Here is a 17929-nt window from a genome sequence, read left to right as displayed (position 1 = left end):
ATTGTTGGTGTATAGTATTAATGGTGATTTCAAGCATACAAACAAATCAGAGTTTTAATATCCAAATGAAGATTGATCCTTTAAGTTTTGTTACCTAGTTAAGACTTCTACATTTAGTTCAATGATTTGCCAGTGTTTGAGTTTTTCATCTTCTCTTTTAAAATTGCCTTTAAAGCGTCTGCCTGCAATTGCGGGAGACCTGGTTTCGATCCCTGGGTCGGGAAGATCCCCTGGAGAAGGCAATGGCAACCCACTCCAGTATTCTTGCCTGGAGAATCCCATGGATGGAGGAGCCTAGTGGGCTACAGTGCATGGGGTCGCAAAGAGTTGGACACAACTGAGCGACTTAACTTTAACTTTTAAAGCCTCAGTAATATCCCTTTCAGTATACTGAAGTTGTAACATTTTTATTCTTTGAGGGTAATCTTCAGAAAGAACTAGACATCATTTGTAACCTCATTGGATAAACAAAGTGGACAATCAGATTGCTTGGGAATTTAAAGAATAATGTATTACTTGAAAGTAATATGGTGTATTGTGTTGTGGCCTATAAGAAACTGGCTCCAAAAGCAGCTTTCAAGAAAGGTTATTCATTGGAGTAAATGTACCCCTTTCAAAGTGACTCCTTTAAAGGAAATTCATTTGATGTATAAGTTCAGGTTCATGTATTTTAAAATTCATTACCTTTATCTCATAGTTATATCTTGTGTAAGAACTTGGGGAAACTCCAAAGCTAAACAATGAAGAAGATTAGATTACTTTGCCAGTCACCAAAAAACCATGCCTGTGCAGGTAACTGAACAGCAGGGGTATTGAGAGGATGTCTGTGACACCAGTGGGAGCAGGCAGAATCTCCTGAGACAGTCCCAGGGTTATAATTATAGACTTCTAATGGCAGGAGAGAATTATCCCGAAAATGTCAGGGTCTTCCCGTGTGTTCCTTTGGGCTCAACAAATTTGAAGAGGGAATTGAGAGCCAAATTGCTTAGGATACGTACTTATTTATATATACACCCAATTTTAAATAGAAATTTTATATTTTTCTAATTATAAATACTGAAAATAATTAAAAATACAGATGAGAAAGAAGCTTTTTCTAATCACACCTATTGGAAAAGTCCTCACTGACCTTTGGTTAAGATCCTTTCTTCTATGTGTTGTTTTGTGAGATTGAGATCATACTGAACTTACACTTTTCAATACTGATTTTTATTTACTTATGACTTTCTTAATAAAAATAATTTGTGAACAAAATGTGTAATGGCAGTTTCTTGTTATCCAGCTGCTTATGGTTCATAAAGTGTACTATGAGTGTGTTCTTGGTTGCTCAGTCGTGTCCGACTCTTTGCAACCCCATGGACTATAGCCTGCCAGGCTCCTCTGTCCATGGGAATTCTTCAGGCAAGAATACTGAAGTGGGTTGCCTTGCCCTCCTCCAGGGGATCGTCCAAACCCAGAGATCGAACCCACATCTCCCACATTGCTGGTGGATTCTTTACTGTCTGTGCCACCAGAGAAACCCAAAGTTTACTATAAAGCTATGTAAAGTTTATTATGAAAAAAAGTTTAGTAGAAATAATAAACACTTACACTGTTTCTTCCCTATTCTTGGTGTGAAAAGTATCAGAAAAAAATATGAAGCAAAGAATCATAAGGCATGTGATGGGATCGTGCTTTCTTAGTTCCGTGGGCTCTATTTGTTTATTTGTAAATGTTTTCCTTGCTAATATGCAGCCACAGTCACTTTCCTAGACTCAGAACTAAGGGAAAAAAATGACTACTACTTTCTCTTGCTGAAGGTGGTTGGAGGTAAAGTGAAGAAGCCCGGCAAACGTGGTCGAAAGCCAGCCAAAATTGACTTGAAGGCAAAACTCGAGAGGAGCCGGCAGAGTGCAAGAGAATGCCGGGCCAGGAAAAAACTGCGGTATCAGTATTTGGAAGAATTGGTATCCAGCCGGGAAAGAGCCATTTGTGCTCTTAGAGAGGAACTGGAAATGGTAAGAAAGCCTGTCAGTAAATGTACGAAACAGTCAACCTAAATTGTATTAAAACCTGAAGATACGAGTTTTCAGCTATACAGTTGATGAACATGAGAGAGAATATTTATTTGTTAGAGAGAACGTAGGGAAATACTCATTTTTCATACGTTCTTGGTGGGAGTAGAAAGTGACTATTTCACTAAGGGATTATTTACGATATGAGACAAAAAGGAGAATAACCCAAATGCTCAACAGTCAGGGATTGGTTAAATAAATCATACTACATTCATATATTGGACTACTTTGTAGCCATGAAAATCACAGTGCACATATGTATGTACTGATATGGAAAGACACAACATATTGCTAAGTGGAAAAAGCAGTATAACAATATGTAACAATATGCATTGTACGATACTATTAGGCCTGCTTTTATTCATTCATTCAGATTTCAAGAGAATAGAAACCTCGATAGTACTGTAAGCTCAGGGGAGGAGGTGATAGGTTGGAAGAGAGAAAGATGTAGCTAACATGATCATTAACATGGGGACAGGCTGCCCCAGCTTTTTAGAAGGTCAGGTTGGGGCATGGCGAGAGTCCAGATGCACACTATTCAGGAGACTTTTTTTTTAATATGCTGAATTTAACTTATAAATTATTTTTTTACCTCCTGCAGTGTAAGCCACTGGAGGACTTAATCTTTGGATTGATTAATCTTTTATACCCCCAAAGTCTATAGTATACACTTTGGTAGAAAGTAGATGTTTAGTGAATATTTATGAACTAGAGAAAGGAAATTACAAAGTTACTTACTTTAGGAGTGGAAATAATAATGTGACAGCACAAAGAGATGAATTTTGATGTGTGGCACTCTACTGCTGCTGCTGCTGCTAAGTCACATCAGTCGTGTCCGACTCTGTGCAACCCCATAGACGGCAGCCCAAGAGGTTCCTCTGTCCCTGGGATTCTCCAGTTAAATTTGGCAAGAATACTGGAGTGGGTTGCCATTTCCTTCTCCAATGCATGAAAGTGAAAAGTGAAAGTGAAGTCGCTCAGTCGTGCCCAACTCTTAGCAACCCCGTGGACTTCGGCCTACCAGGCTCCTCCGTCCATGGGATTCTCCAGGCAAGAGTACTGGAGCGGGATGCCATTGCCTTCTCCCGTGGCACTCCACAGGGAGGTGGTATTTTAGCCAGAGGGGCCTTTTACATCTGAGCAGTACTCCAGCACATCACAAGGAAATTCAGTGGTAGTTTTTCACCCTCCTTTCTGAAGATAGCAGGCCTCATCCATGTCCTAGGTCATGAATAGGAATACAGTAGAAGGTGGGGTTGCCAGCAGCCAGTTTGACCTCTAGTTATGGGAGTTGTTCTGTCTAGGATTTTCTACCTGACTAGTAGAATTTTACTCAATTATATTTTACATATTTCAGTACAAGCAGTGGTGCATGGCAATGGACCAAGGTAAAATCCCTTCTGAAATAAAGGCCCTACTCACTGGAGAAGAGCAGAGCAAATCTCAGCAGAACTCAAGCAGGCACATGAAAGCTGGGAAGACAGACGCTAACAGCAACTCCTGTGAGTACGGTACATGGAAGAGTTTATCTTCAGAGGAGTGACTCAAAATAGGCTTTCTGTTGACCGCTTCCCTTGCTGTGTTTTCAAATAAAATAAAATGGCGATGTCATTTGTAATACACTGGTAACCAAGTGAAATTGGATTATATTCTAAATATTGAAATGTGTTATACATGGGGTCTATAAAGAGCAGCTGATAAATTCATGGCAATTTTAAAAAGTAGAGTTCGTCGATAAATGAGAGTGTACCATTCTAGTAGTTGTCATTATTATTATTGGCCTCACTGCACAGCTTGTGGGGTAATAGTTCCCCAATCAGAGATTGAACCCAGGCCCACAGCAGTGAAAATGCCAAGTTTGAACCACTGGACCACCAGGGAATCCCCTAGTTATTGTTAATAATAACAATACCTTTTATTTTGATTTTGATTTACAAAGTACTTTCACTTATATTTATCTTAATTATTTCCTCCAATCACTGCGTTAAGTATAATTGTACTTTTTACTTTATAGATAAAGAAATAGTACAGGAGCTTGGTAAGGTGCCCAGGGTCACACAGCTGTAGGTAGAACCTGTCCTCACCTAGCTCAGGCTCTATATATTTCAGTAGCCCATCACCATAAGGATTTTTTTTTAGTTAGGGAGAAATTCACATAACATAAAATTAATCATTCTAAAGTAACAATTGAGAGGCATTTGGGATTTTCACACTGTTGTACAGCAACCACCTCTGTCTATTTAGAAAACATTGTATCACCGCAAAAGAAAACTCTAAACTCATTAGTGGTTACTCTATCACCCTCCCTCCAGGTCCTGGTAACTATGAATCTGCATTCTGTCTCTGTGGATTTACCTGTTCTTGGATATTCTGTATAAATGGACTCATAAGTGTGTGACTTTTTTGTGTCTGGCTTCTTGAATGAGCTAGCATAATGTTTTCAAGGTTCATCCACTTTGTAGCATGTATCAGTATCTCATTCCATTTTATGACTGCATAATATTCTCTTATACATGTATACCACAATTTATTTATCCATTTATCCATTGATGGATATTTGTTTCTACCTTTGGCTGTTGCAAACAGTGTTACTATAAACATGCGTGTATAAGTATACATTTGAGTGCCTGTTTTCAATTGTTTTGGGTGTATACCAGAAGTGGAATTGCCGGGTCATATGGTAATTATGTATTTTTTAGAAGAACTACAAATTATTTCCCACAGCAGCTGAAATGTTTTACATTACCACCACAGTATATGAAGTTTCCCATTTCTCTGCATCTTGCCAACACTTTTTATTTTCCATTTTTGAAAAATGTAGCCTTCCTGGTGAAGTGGCATCTGATTGTGGTTTTGATTTCCATTTTTCCTTAATGATGCTGAGCAACTTTTCATGTGCTTGCTGGCCATTTGTATATCTTTGAAAAAAGCGTCTGTGTATGTCCCTTGCCCATGTTTTAATTGAGTTGTTCTTCATTTTGTTGTTGAGTTGTAAGAATTCTTTATATATTCTGGATTCTAGACCTTTATCAGATATATGATTACAGATATTTCTCCTATACTATAGGTTGTCTTTTCACTTTCTTGATAAGTGTCCTTTGGTGCACAAAAGACTTTAATTTTGAGGAAGTCCATTTTATCTATTTTTAATTTTGTTGTTCATGCTTTGGGTACCCTATCTAACAATTCACTGTGAAATCCAAGGTCGTGAAAATTTGCCCCAACGTTTTCTTCTAAGAGCTTTATGCTTTTAGGTCTTACGTATCATTGATTGATTGAGTTAATATTTCTATGTGGTATAAGATAGAAGTCCAGCTTAATTCTTTTGCATGTGAAGATAACAGTTGTCTCAGCACCATTTGTTGATGAGGCTGTATTTTAGAATGAAGGTGTCATGTGTTGATTTGTTCATCATTGTGATTGTTTTTTATAAGGAAATGTTATAAATTTTTTATCCTTTAAAAAAATTGTTATGAAGAGACTCTCTGGTGGCTCACTGGTAAAGAATCTGAGACACAAGTTCAATGCCTGATCTGAGAAGATCCCACATACTGTGGAGTAACTTAGCCTCTGGGCTATAACTGTTGAGCCTGTGCACTGGAGCCCAGGACCCGCAATTGCTAAAGCCTGACCTCCCTAGAGCCCATGCTCCCCAGGAGCAGCTACCATAACGAGACTCTTGTGCACTGCAACAAACAGTAGCCCCTGCTCACCGCAACTAGAGAAAAGCCCACACAGTAACACGGACCCAGCATAGCCGAAAATAAATACATAAATAAAATTATTTTTAGAATTTTTTATGAAATTGAAGGATTGGCTTTTTGATCACTTTTATTATATGAAGTAATATTTGCCTTAATCTAAATGGAATTAATGGGAAAAAAGCCACTCAGTTCAGTTTTCTTTCAGTCTATATTTAAAAATAGTCTTCCTGTAGATACTAAATTTTAAAAATGCGTATTAAAACAGATTAACCAAACCTCTTTAAAAACATTCTTACATTAGTAACTTTACTTTTCAGGGTGAAGATCATATAAAATGATGAGTCAGTGACTGAAGCCAATATTCTGACCCTATGGAGGATGAATAGGCAAGATTGTGCTTCTTGGCTCCATTTACTACCTACTGCTCAGTCATCTCTGTAAATCTGCAGTTTCTACCAAAATGTGTGATCATAGATCTCAAAGAATTTTGCTTTGATTTTCAACACTTAGAAAATTTACAGACATTCAGACTCGTTCTGGTTGGTATTGCCATGTTGCGATGCTTGAAAGCACAAGAAAAGAAAGAGTGAGTGAAGATTGTATTTTTGCACCTCAACTCCACATTGCTTTACTGGTTAATTTATATTCTTTCCATGTACTTCATGTAATTGTATTTGTATGTGTGTTTGGGTGTCATTTCCTTTCATGTTCTTGATTGCCCTACAAAGAGAAACCAAATGGGCTGATGACTAACTACTAAGTCCTCAGCCTTTTATGGACCTAATCTGATTTCTTTATATTTACTTGAGTCATGTTTATTTTCTGCATGAACCATGATTTCTCCTGTGAGCCATTCCAGCATAAGCTGTGAATATATAGTAACAAATATATACACTTCTATTTTTGTAATCCATAATGATATGCCTGTTTTAAATAATGTACACATTAACAAAATCCATCAAGAAAGTCCTTAAGATAGCTTCTATTTAAAACTTTAATTGCTGTCTTTTCAAACTGTATTTATACAAGTTTATTAGGGCCTGATCCATACTTGGAGAATAATCAGTCAAACTTTTTATTTTGAAATAAGAAATAACCTGTTAGGCATTTCAGCAGCATATATCATCTTGACAACCCAGAGTATGTATGTATGTGTGTGTTTCTATTGTATGTGTTTCTGTATGTATATGGGGGAGGGCAGGAGTGAATGTTCACACACATTTCGTTGTGTAGTCAACTAATTAGGAGAATTGTTCTAAAGACAGTGGGATGAAATTAGCTGCTGAGATGGGAGTTTCTGCCTCAGGAGATCCGGAACCAAATGAGGGACACATTGCTGGTGGGTCAAATGGCTTTAGCTATAACCAGAACACTTAGTTTCTTCCCTGACTTGAGTTTCCTTATGAATGTATTCTGAGCCAGAGAGAAATACACTGCGGCTGTGCCTCCGGTTGGGCCCTGGCCCTGCCTCCGCTCCGGAGTGAAGCACTGGAGCCAGAGTCTTACCCAGCACCGCCAGTCAGGGGGCCCGGTGGGAGGGGCGAGGGCAGAGGCGTTTTCTCCAATTCCCATCACAGCTGCCTTTGCTTTCTTCCTGGCTACCAAGTGGAATGATGGTTGAGGAATCACACTCATATGATACACTCAGACCTGGGAATCTTTTGACGTCCCCACTGAGACACTTTAACACTCTCTCTTTTCTTTCGCGTAGTTAAAAAAGGAGGTTGTGGTCTCCGTTGCTGCTAAATTGTAATTGTTCTTTGCTCTGAGGAAGCAAACATTTGGTTTCCAAATATAATGTGTTTTGTCACAAACTAGTTTAGGAGGAGGCATTCTAGTCTAGCTTGTCTGTGAGGCGGAACATGAGACGGACCACGTAGTTTCAGGTGACAAGGTACTTCCGTCCTTTCTCTGAGGCCATGCGTTGGAATTAAGTGCCTCCCTGAGTTCCTAAAGTGCTCTCGTGCGTAGGTCCCAGACTCAGATCCCAAGTCCAGTCCTTTGTGACAGCTGATAAACCACTAGCCCAGTCTGTTGGGTCTCTCTGTTCTGGAGGACTAGGGGTTTAAGAGTATTTAATGTCTTTTTTGGATCATAAATATAGATAGATTGTTAATATTCAGGACTTGAGAATTTAAATGTTTTAAATACAGTGTTCAGATTGTAATGGGTTATGTTTTTGCCATCTGGTCTATTCAAATGTATATTTTTATTTTGCAAAACAACCCAAGATTTAACTCTGTTGCTTTGTTCAGTACCTTTTGAATTCCCCAGAAGAGTTGTTTTCAAAGCAAACATTCCAAATGAATGTGGCTCTTCTATGGAATGTCTCCATTGTGCTCCAAGTGTTTCTTCTCTGGTTGTGATTTTAAATCACTGGCTCCTTTAAGCTGTTCCCCTGCTGCCCTTTACAAGAAAGAGCACTGACTTTGTCCTCAGGTAGAGGATGTGTAATTTTGGGTGAAAGTAAATTATAATTTATTTGAGTTTATTCTGAAACCGGTCTATTTGGTATCTTGCAGTAGATCAAACCAAGAGAAAGTTCATTGGTCTTAAATAAGAAAGCTCCAATTGCTTTGGGTTCTGTGCAGGCTGCACACCTGGGCCCCCTGAAGCACGTTAATAAACGTCGCTGATGAAGACAGCTGGAGCATTTCTCGCCCCATTCCAGTTAGGGGGCAGCAAGCTGAAATCCTGGCATCTCTTACTTACCTGTAAGGACAACAGACACACAGAAAGAGAACAAAAGAGGGGGGAGTCAGTGAACTCAGGCCTCTCTGAGTAGACAGAGCACTTTTCCTTTTTCCCAAAGGAAGGTAAGGAGGGAGATATATTTATGTATTTAGGCCAGTCATATTCTGTCATTAATTTAGCACAGACCTGCTGTGTATTAGAGCAACTGAGTATAACATGGAATAAGTTTGACTAGGTCAAATTTTAGCATATAGTTGACATTCTTAAATTTTTTTCTATTTTATCTAAAATCTTTCTAATATATCTGAATCAGAATCTTATCTTGCTGCAGCAAATTCATATCACTCTTTACCAGCTAATTGACAGTATTTATGAGCATCACCATTTAGCATTTTATTTTATCATCTTTGAATTGTAATAGGCTTGATTTGACTCATTATAAAAAGTATAGATTTAAACTGGGCTCACCTTTAGTTAAAGGCTAATAAAAATGAAAAACATAAATGTGATATATCAGAAAATCAGTTGCATATTATCAATTACATTTTTAGTTTTAAAAGAGAGGAAATTTAATTCTAAACCACATGGTATTTGGGGGCATTGAAGGAATCCTTCTTTTTCTGAAGAGCATTGTACAATTATATTTTTATGAAAAATAAAATATCTTCACCACAGCTATCTCAGGTTGTCTGTTTCATAGTACTGGGGTGTATCTGTATAAGCAGAGTAAAAAAAGATTTAGGCAGAACTGGTCTTGAATCCATTTTCTGAGTCACCTTGAATTATTTAATCTCTCAGACTGTTTCCTCATCTGTAAAAAAGGGGAAGGATGATTTTCCAGAGTTAATTTGATAGGCTAAATAGAGTTATGAGAAACTGCTTCTTTAGTAAAGAACTACATTAAGTGTGCCTGGGTTTGACTGTTGTTAAAATGTCATTCGTTAAAGATAAACATTTAATGGACTAGAATCTAAATATGTAGTGTTGTAGGTATTATGTTTCTGAAGCCTTTTTAGTTATATCATTATGTCTATCCCTGGAATGGTGTAGCTGGAGGCTCTTTTTAGCAATAATAGCCTTCATGGAGTGCTGCAGTCCATGGGGTTGCAAAGAGTTGGACACGACTGAGCGACTAAACTGATTAGACTAAGGAACAATTAATGTTCCACCTGGCAGTAACATCTGCATAGAGCAGGTTTTCAGGCTGCTAGGTAACCTGGTTCATTTTTCCCTTATTCCATCCACTTTACTTAATCACAGAGTATCGTGAATCGAAGCCAGGACTGCTACAGAATGTGGACTGCACAAGGGCACACAGTTGAGGAAGTGATGGGCCTAAAATCACCTTCCCTTCGATAAGCCACGTGTGCGGGAAAGGGTACCTGCCATTGCTCACCAGGGCATACAGGTGGTGTGGGTCTGCCCGGAGAGGAGCTTTTCTTAATTTCTTCACCCGGAGGGTACCTTTTCTAAAACGTGCAGAACAGCTGTGTGCTGCAGCTGGCGTACTGCTGGCCCTAGAGGAAAGCCAGTGGTGTGCGTCTAACCTAACTGCATGCTGAATGACATCAGATGGGCAGCTTTTAATCAGTAATGATGGGAGTATCGACACCACAGAAATCAGGCATTTCCCTCCCCGGCCAGAGAGTGGGTTTTTAGCACACCACTGAAAAAGGCCTGGTGTAGGCTGGAATGGCCCTGATCAGAGCAGGCACATTTGAGGCCCCCAAACTACATGACTGGAGGACACGTGGAGCTTAAAGGACTCTGTAAGTCTGTAGGCAGCTTGGTGTCCATATCAGATTCAGCTTACAAGACAGATAGATGATGGTTGTGACTCAGAAACTGTTCTGGGTTGCAGAGAAATACCCAGCTGGATTCTGGAAATGACTAGGAGGCAAATCAGCTGAATTCTTTCTTAAAGCAAGCCTTAGGGTCAAAGTGATAGAACTAATTTACCGATTGTGACACTGCTCCTGGGCTGAGGGTTAGGCTGCAGTTTGACAATACGCTCTGGCTTTGCACTATTTTGACTCTGCAGGAGGGTAAATATTTGAGCAGGGAAAATTTCCTGAGGTCCAGCAGAGCCCAGTTCAATCCTGCTGTGCCTCAGTGCCCCTTTCCTGAGAGGAAAATAATGTCAAGCGCTTTACAGCCCTAAACCCAATCAAGTCAGCAGACTAGAAATGATGACACCTGCACCTCCACTAGGTAGCCTTGGATAATAGTTCAGATTATTTCTACTTCTTGTGCGCAGAATCAACAGGCCAAAAGCCCATAGTGAATTCTGGATTTTGTCACTTCAATGGAATAAAGACCATGCTTACTTATTTCACAAAAGCTATAGGGTTCATGATGAAAAGTAAATAATGATGTCTCTCAAACCTCAGGCCCTTAATGAACTGAATTCCAAGATCACATGAGCTTGGAAGCAAGATTCTACATCCATTGAACCTTCAGATGAGACCCTAGCCCTGGCCAACACTGATTGCAGCCTTGTGAATCAAACGACAGCTTTGGGAATCAAAGCTATGTCCAGACTCCTGACCCACAGAAGTTATGAGATTAAACAATGTCTTTTATTTTAATCTGCCAAATTTGGGGGTGATATGCACTAATAGGGGCTTCCCAGGTGGCGCTGATGGTAAAGAACCCGCCTGTCAATGAAGGAGACCTAAGAGACACAGGTTCCATTGAAGCAGGAAATGGCAACCCACCCCAGTATTCTTGCCTGGAAAGTTCCATGGACAAAGGAGCCTGACAGGTTACAATCCATGGGGCTGCAAAGAGTCAGACACAACTAGCAACTGAGCCACAAACATATGCAATAATAACTAATATAATTTTTTTCATTTTTTTCCATATGAAATGCAGATTTCATACTCAGTTTATAAAAATAAGCTAGTTTCAAATATCTTCCAAAATAACAGTAAACAAAAACAATGACCACACTCCTCTTTTTTCAGATCCCTTATTCATCACGCAACTTACCGTTATACTTCCAGGTTCCCAATAATTCCAAAATTAGTAAGAATGTGCCCTCAATAAATCATCTAAGCTTTCTGGTCATTGGAAAGGACTCTACCCCCTTGTAAACGAATATATTAGCTTCTGGTTAATATACTTCAATCTCCTATGAGGATGACTAGGGAGAGGAGTCAACTTTAGTCTATAGAATTTATTCTGGGGGGGTGAAGCCAGGTTGGGACAATCACACTAAGATCATCAGCAGTTCTTTGAGGCCAGGTGATGAATGCCAGTCCCTCCAGCCTATGGTCCATTCAGCCTGTGGGCAATCTTGGCTGCCAAAGGGCAAGGTCTCACTTTCACCTTCCAGAAGGTGTGACAGCTCAGATAAACAGAACAGAAACAGATGCTACTAGAGATCTCTACCTAGTCTGTGAAATTACACTGAGTGTTAATATGTGGTCTTTTTTAGTTGAGAGTTCCTTTAAACCACAAAACTAATACTCTTTTAGTATTTTTCCCCTTTGTCCTTCCAATAGTATACATACTCACATATCTTTTCTTTAAAAAAAAAAAAAGCCATATATCATTTTGCTGGTTTAAATTTTTCTTCAAAATAAACTTAAAAGTTCCTTACAATATTGGTGTTGATAAGTTTCAATCTCTGGCTTTTCATTGTGTTTCTTTGCCCTTTCACTCCAGTTACCAAATAGCTTAAAAAAAAAACCCAAAAAACAACACCTTAAATTTCACTTGATTTCATTTAAATTTGTTTTTCTAATTACAGTGTGATTCACTTACAGTTCCACTGAAAATATACAATGGTTACATGTTTTTATCTACAGAGTTGCCTACAATTAACTATGGCCAAGAGTGACTTAAGTCCTGTTTCATGGGTTTTTCGTATTCTACTAGAATGAATAACAGCTGAAACTAATTTCCCTCCATCAGTTCTTTCTGTTGTATATGTGGAAATCCCAACTGAAGACTGATGATGGAAGTCTACATTCTCAAGTGTTCTCATATCCTGAATTTAGACCATGACTTACTAAGAAATAGAGCTTCCCTGGTGGCTCAGTGGTAAAGAATCTGCCTGCAATGCAAGAGACACAGGATACTCAGGTTTATCCCTGGGTCCAGAAGGAGGAGGAAATGGCAACCCACTCCAGTATTCTCGCCTAAAAAATCCCATGGATTTAGGAACCTGGAAGGCTGCAGTCCACGGGGTTGCAAAAAGTCAGACACGACTGAGCACACACAAGTACCTTCTTAAGAAATAGTTCTAGGGTGGAAAAAATCCCCTTTGGGGTGAGTGAATAGAAGTAGTTCTGCCACCTCCCTGCTTTCCATTCAAGTTCCTTCTCCCAAGTCTTTCCACCTTCAGTGTGCAAAATCCTAGCAAGGCTGGAAAAAAAAAAAAAAAAAAACAGCTAAAGAAGGAAAATAATGCCACAATCTGAGAATGGTATTAAAAACCTGTTTCTACAAGAGTTAGCACATGGCAATAGGTGCTAAATAACTTGAAAATGGAAACATCCATTGGGTTAGCAATGACTAAATTGAAATAACAATAGAAAACCTTTTTTGAGGGCTTCCCATGTGTTTAGTAATGCACCAAATGAATGATTGACATGGATTTGGGCTCATTTTATTACTACAATTCTATTAGGCAGGAGCACTCAGTTACTTAATTAAACAGTAATCTAGGTGTTGTAGTGAAGGTATTTTGTAATTGCCCTTTGATCTGCAATCAATTGACTTAAAGAAGATTATCTTTGATAATATGGTTATCTAATTGGTTAAAGCCCTTAAGAGCAAAAAATGGTTTCCCTAAGAAGAAATTCTGCCTCAAAGTTGTAGCATTAATTCTGCCTAATAGCCTGCCCTACAGATTTCAAACTTAAAACTACAGCAGCTACCTGATTTTCCAGACTGCTGGCGCACCATACAAACTTCCAGCTTGCCAACCCCCTTACTCTTAAGAGCCAATTTCTTAAAATACTGTCATCTATCCATCTATCTGTCATCTATGTCCTATTGGTTCTGTTTTTCCCGGAGAACCCTAATACAGGTAGACATTGATTTTCCCCCATTTTAAAAACAGAGATGCTGGGGTTTGAGAATAATTTGCTGATTAATAGGTGGTAAGCAGAACCTGAACTTCAACACAGAAGCTGACTGAAGAGCCCTTGAAAACAACCATCATACTTGTGATTAAGGAAGATGTTGCTGTCTGGAGGTGTCACTGGAGTCCTGTGCCCAATTTCTACTAATTTTTAAAGGGTCATTCAAGTACAGTGCATCTGCCTGGAGAATCAGATAGCCCAGAAGTTTAAATGAATCTGAGCTGATGAACAGCGCATAAATCCGTTCTTCTCAAGAACACAAGGGCCACGGTGTGCCCCTCCAGTCTCTCCACCTTACAACTCTTCACATCTACCTTTTTGCTGCCCAGTTATCCTAGCCAAGGTCTGTCTAGCACACTCAGGGTCCTACTAGCAGAACACAGTCTCCTTAAAGAGACCGTTCTTTGGGAGAGATCACAGGGAAACAGAACAGAGAGTATTCATTCAAAACCCCCTTCATCTCATGTCTACCTGCTGTGGGCAAATAGCTGGAACTGCTCTAGTGACTGCCTGTCGCTGAAACCAGATGATGTTCTCAAGCTTCCAGACTGGCATCACAATCCTGAAGCCAGATACATTACACATGGACTTGTCACCAGAGCCCAGCATTTCTGGGGGTCATTTTCCTGCAGAACTAAAATCACACATTCTTCAAATTATAGGTGAATCCTAATTCCATGACTCATTAGGGTTGATTAGTTTTTAAAGCAATACTTTTAAAGAAACTTCTAAAAAAATAAACTTCTAGTAAGTCAGACAGAGAAAGACAATTATATAACAGTTATATGTAGAATCTAAAAAAAGATACAAATGAACGTATTGACTAACAAAAGCAGACTCAGACAACAAACTTAAATGGTTACCAAAGGGGAATGGTGGGATGGGGCAGGATAAATGCGTTTGGGACTAGCAGATGCAAACTACTATATATAAGATAGATAAACAACAAGGTCCTACTGTATAGCACAGGGAACTGTACTCAGTATTCTGTAATAACCTATATGGGAAAAGAATCTGAAACAGAATAAATATATGTATAAGTGAATCACTTTGCTGTACAGCAGAAACTAACGTAACACTGTAAATCAACTATACTCCAATATAAAAACATTGTAAAGCAACTACAATAAAAATTAATAAAACAATAAGTAAAATTAAATAAGCTGACTTTAATCCAATAAGTGAAATGGAATTATCAATAAAAATTTTTAAGTTAAAAAAAAAAACCCAGAAATAGATTCATAGACATAGAAAACAAATTCATGATTACCAAAGGGGAAAGGAGGAGGAGGGATAAATTAGGAATTTGGGATTAACAGATACACAGTACTATATATAAAACAAACAATAAGGACCTACTGTACGGCCGATAGATATGTAAGATATATGCAATATCTTACCATAACTCATCCTACAATGGAAAAGAATCTTGAAGAGAATATATACATATCCAGTTTACTGTACACCTGAAACTAACACAGCATTGTAAATCAACACACTTCCATTAAAATAATAAGGAGGCGTCTTCTGAGAAGACAGCTTTTGAACAGAAATGTCCAGCTGAGCAAAAAGTTCAGAATGGCCTAGATTGTAGGGGCTCAAAAAATTAAAGAGGATCTAAGGGAAGTGAGACAGGCTGAAAATAAATTTAACCTAAAATAAATTTAACTGCCTACTTACCAGGAACACAAGAACGTTTCCTTTTAGGGAAAGTCTAGGTTACACTGCTGTGGAATCCATGAATTCGCAAATGATAAAAGGAAAAAAGAGAGAGGCCCCTGATGAGCGTGGGTGGTGCAGCTGCGAGACAATGAGGTTTTCGAAAATGCCGCCATTTGTAAAATGAGTTTAAAATAATATTTTGACAAGACTTCACGCCTATAAAGGGTATTAATTAGTTTGGAATGTCCTGCAGTGTTTAGATGCTTTGTATTTTGAACACACGGACTGATTAGTTAATCTGCAGCTGCTTCTGGGTGCTCAGCAATTCTTACTGTCTTGTTGCTAGGAGATGAGGACTTGCCGGAAATCGCCAGAGTGATGGGTCCTGTGAAGAGCTGCTGGGCTGTGCCCACTGGCCACAGCGCCACCAAGTGGTCAATCTGTAAAACGGTGGGACCAAGTTTTCCACGGCTCTAAGCGATGGACATTAGAGTAGGCTCCGGCAGTTGGTGATGGATAGGAAAGCCTAGCGTGCTGCAGTCCATGGGGTCGCAGAGTCCGACACAACTGAGCAAATGAACTGAACTGAATCACAGCTCTCTAAGGTTGGCGCTAGTACTAAAGAACCCACCTGCCAATGCAGGAAACATTAAAAGATGCGGGTTCAATCCCTGGGTTGGGAAGATCCCCAGGAGAAGGGCATGGCAACCCACTCCAGTATTCTTGCCTGGAGAACCCCACAGACAGAAGAGCATAGCAGGCTACAGTCCATAGGATCGCACAGAGTTGGACACGACAAAAGCAACTTACCACACAAAGGTCATCTCTGTTCCGGAGAATCAGCAGGTTCACTGAACAGTGGGGAATTGTTTATTCTCTTCATATTCTTCCCAACACAGTGAAGACTTTTTTTCCTCCAATGAACGCACCATGCCACAGCCAGGAGGATGGTGAATTTAAAGAATGTTGGACTGGTTGGCAGAAGGCATTGTAGTTTCCCCCTAATTTGACCTCTTTTGGACTTAATTTTCTCTTCTAAACAATGGGGGAGTTTGGGTTAGGTCTCCCAGCGTCCATTCCTTCTACTCTACAAGTCTAATTCTTTGCTTTTTTTCACATGTGGTTTTCATAGAGGAGCATAACCTGGAAGCTGACTCTGGTCCAGAAGCTCTAACAGATCTTGCTTCTGTTGCTTCAAAGTGAGTTTGGCAGGTGGCAGCAAGGCTGGAGGGTGAAGGGAGGCACTATGCCCACCAGGAGAGGCAGAAGTGCCGACCTTATCTGGCAACTGACTCTGCTCCCCACATGCTTGGTGGAGGCCCGGTGGGTAAAATTGTCCTTGCTGAGAGCACTGGCCAGAGCTCCAGCCCTGGCTCCTGGCACCCTGGGGAAACCTGTGAGGGAAGGTCCATGAGAAAGCTGATGGACTCGGAGCAGCAGGCTGGTGGGACTACCGCTTTCACTGAAGATTAGGAGAAATCCAAATCCTACCTCAAAGGCTGCGGCCCTGCCCCTTCCTCTGAGTTTATGGGCACCTGGAATTGGCTCCAGGGAATTGCTCTCCCCGGAACCTTGCTCCCCATCATTGCTGCTGCTGCTGACGCTAAGTCGATTCAGTCGTGTCCGACTCTGTGCGACCCCATAGACGGAAGCCCACCAGGCTCCTCCGTCCCTGGGATTCTCCAGGCAAGAACACTGGAGTGGGTTGCCATTTCCTTCTCCAATGCATGAAAGTGAAAAGTGAAAGTGAAGTCGCTCAGTCGTGTCTGACTCCCAACGACCCCATGGACTGCAGCCTACCAGGCTCCTCCGTCCATGGGATTCTCCAGGCAAGAGTACTGGAGTGGGATGCCATTGCCCTCTCACTCCCCATCATTAGCTTTCTTGAATTCCTGTTTTGAAGCCATATGAATCCATATTCATGAGGCACCTCATCATGTGCCTGGTAAGGAGACTGGAGTCATTTTCTTACTCCCCACAATAGCCTGCCTCCCTGTGACTGGTGCTTGGCAGGTAAATATGAGTTATGGTGAATGTTTTTCTTGTATTGCTGAGTGCATGCATGATAAGTCGCTTCATTTGTGTCCCACTCTGTGTGACTCTATGGACTGTGGCCCTCCAGGTTCCTCTGTCCATAGGATTCTCCAGGCAAGAATACTAGAGTGGGATGCCATGCCCTCCTCCAGGGGAAACTTCCCAATCCAGGGATCGAACCTGCATCTCTTAAGTCTGCACTGGCAGGCGAGTTCTTTACCACTAGTGCCCCCTGGGAAGCCCTTGTGTTGCTGGGATTTATGAAAATCTTTATTAATCTGTATATTACATCCAGTTTCCTCCAAATTCAGGATCAAGTGAGACAACAGGATTCCTAAATATTAAACTAAAGAAGTACAGTGAATTAACAACATGCTGAGAAAATATAGCTGAATTATCATAGGTCTTGAGACTTTAGAGCTCTTGCTTTTTGTGATTTGATTAACTCTATTTGTTATTATTCGGGGGGATTTTTTTCTAAAAAACTAATCTCAGTAAGACTTTGCCTAAGATCCTCTCACTGAATTTCCACCCACTGGGGTAACTCACAGAACATTAAAGACAGAATAGAGTTTAGTAATCATCTAGTTATTTTCAGTTTAACCGAGACCAGAAATATATACATAAATAAAATTAAAGTAAATCAAATTTTATTTTTTACAATTTAACTTTTAAAAATAAATAAAAG

General features: G+C 39.9%; 1 protein-coding gene across 1 annotated transcript in view; it reads left to right on the top strand.

Annotated features, from left to right (window-relative positions):
- Positions 1-9130, top strand: part of CREBL2 (cAMP responsive element binding protein like 2) — a 29600-nt gene extending 20470 nt beyond the window's left edge. The window contains exons 2-4 of the mRNA XM_061417810.1: positions 1800-1997; positions 3412-3556; positions 6076-9130. Of these exons, the coding sequence (XP_061273794.1) occupies positions 1800-1997; positions 3412-3556; positions 6076-6080 (348 nt within the window). The 3' untranslated portion in view covers positions 6081-9130. The remainder of the gene's footprint in view (positions 1-1799; positions 1998-3411; positions 3557-6075) is intronic.
- The last annotated feature ends 8799 nt before the right edge of the window (positions 9131-17929 follow it).

Source organism: Bos javanicus, chromosome 5 (assembly GCF_032452875.1).
Source record: "Bos javanicus breed banteng chromosome 5, ARS-OSU_banteng_1.0, whole genome shotgun sequence".
Classification (NCBI taxonomy): domain Eukaryota; kingdom Metazoa; phylum Chordata; class Mammalia; order Artiodactyla; family Bovidae; genus Bos; species Bos javanicus.
Note: the sequence above shows the minus strand (reverse complement) of the source record. Positions and strands in the feature narration are given on the sequence as shown.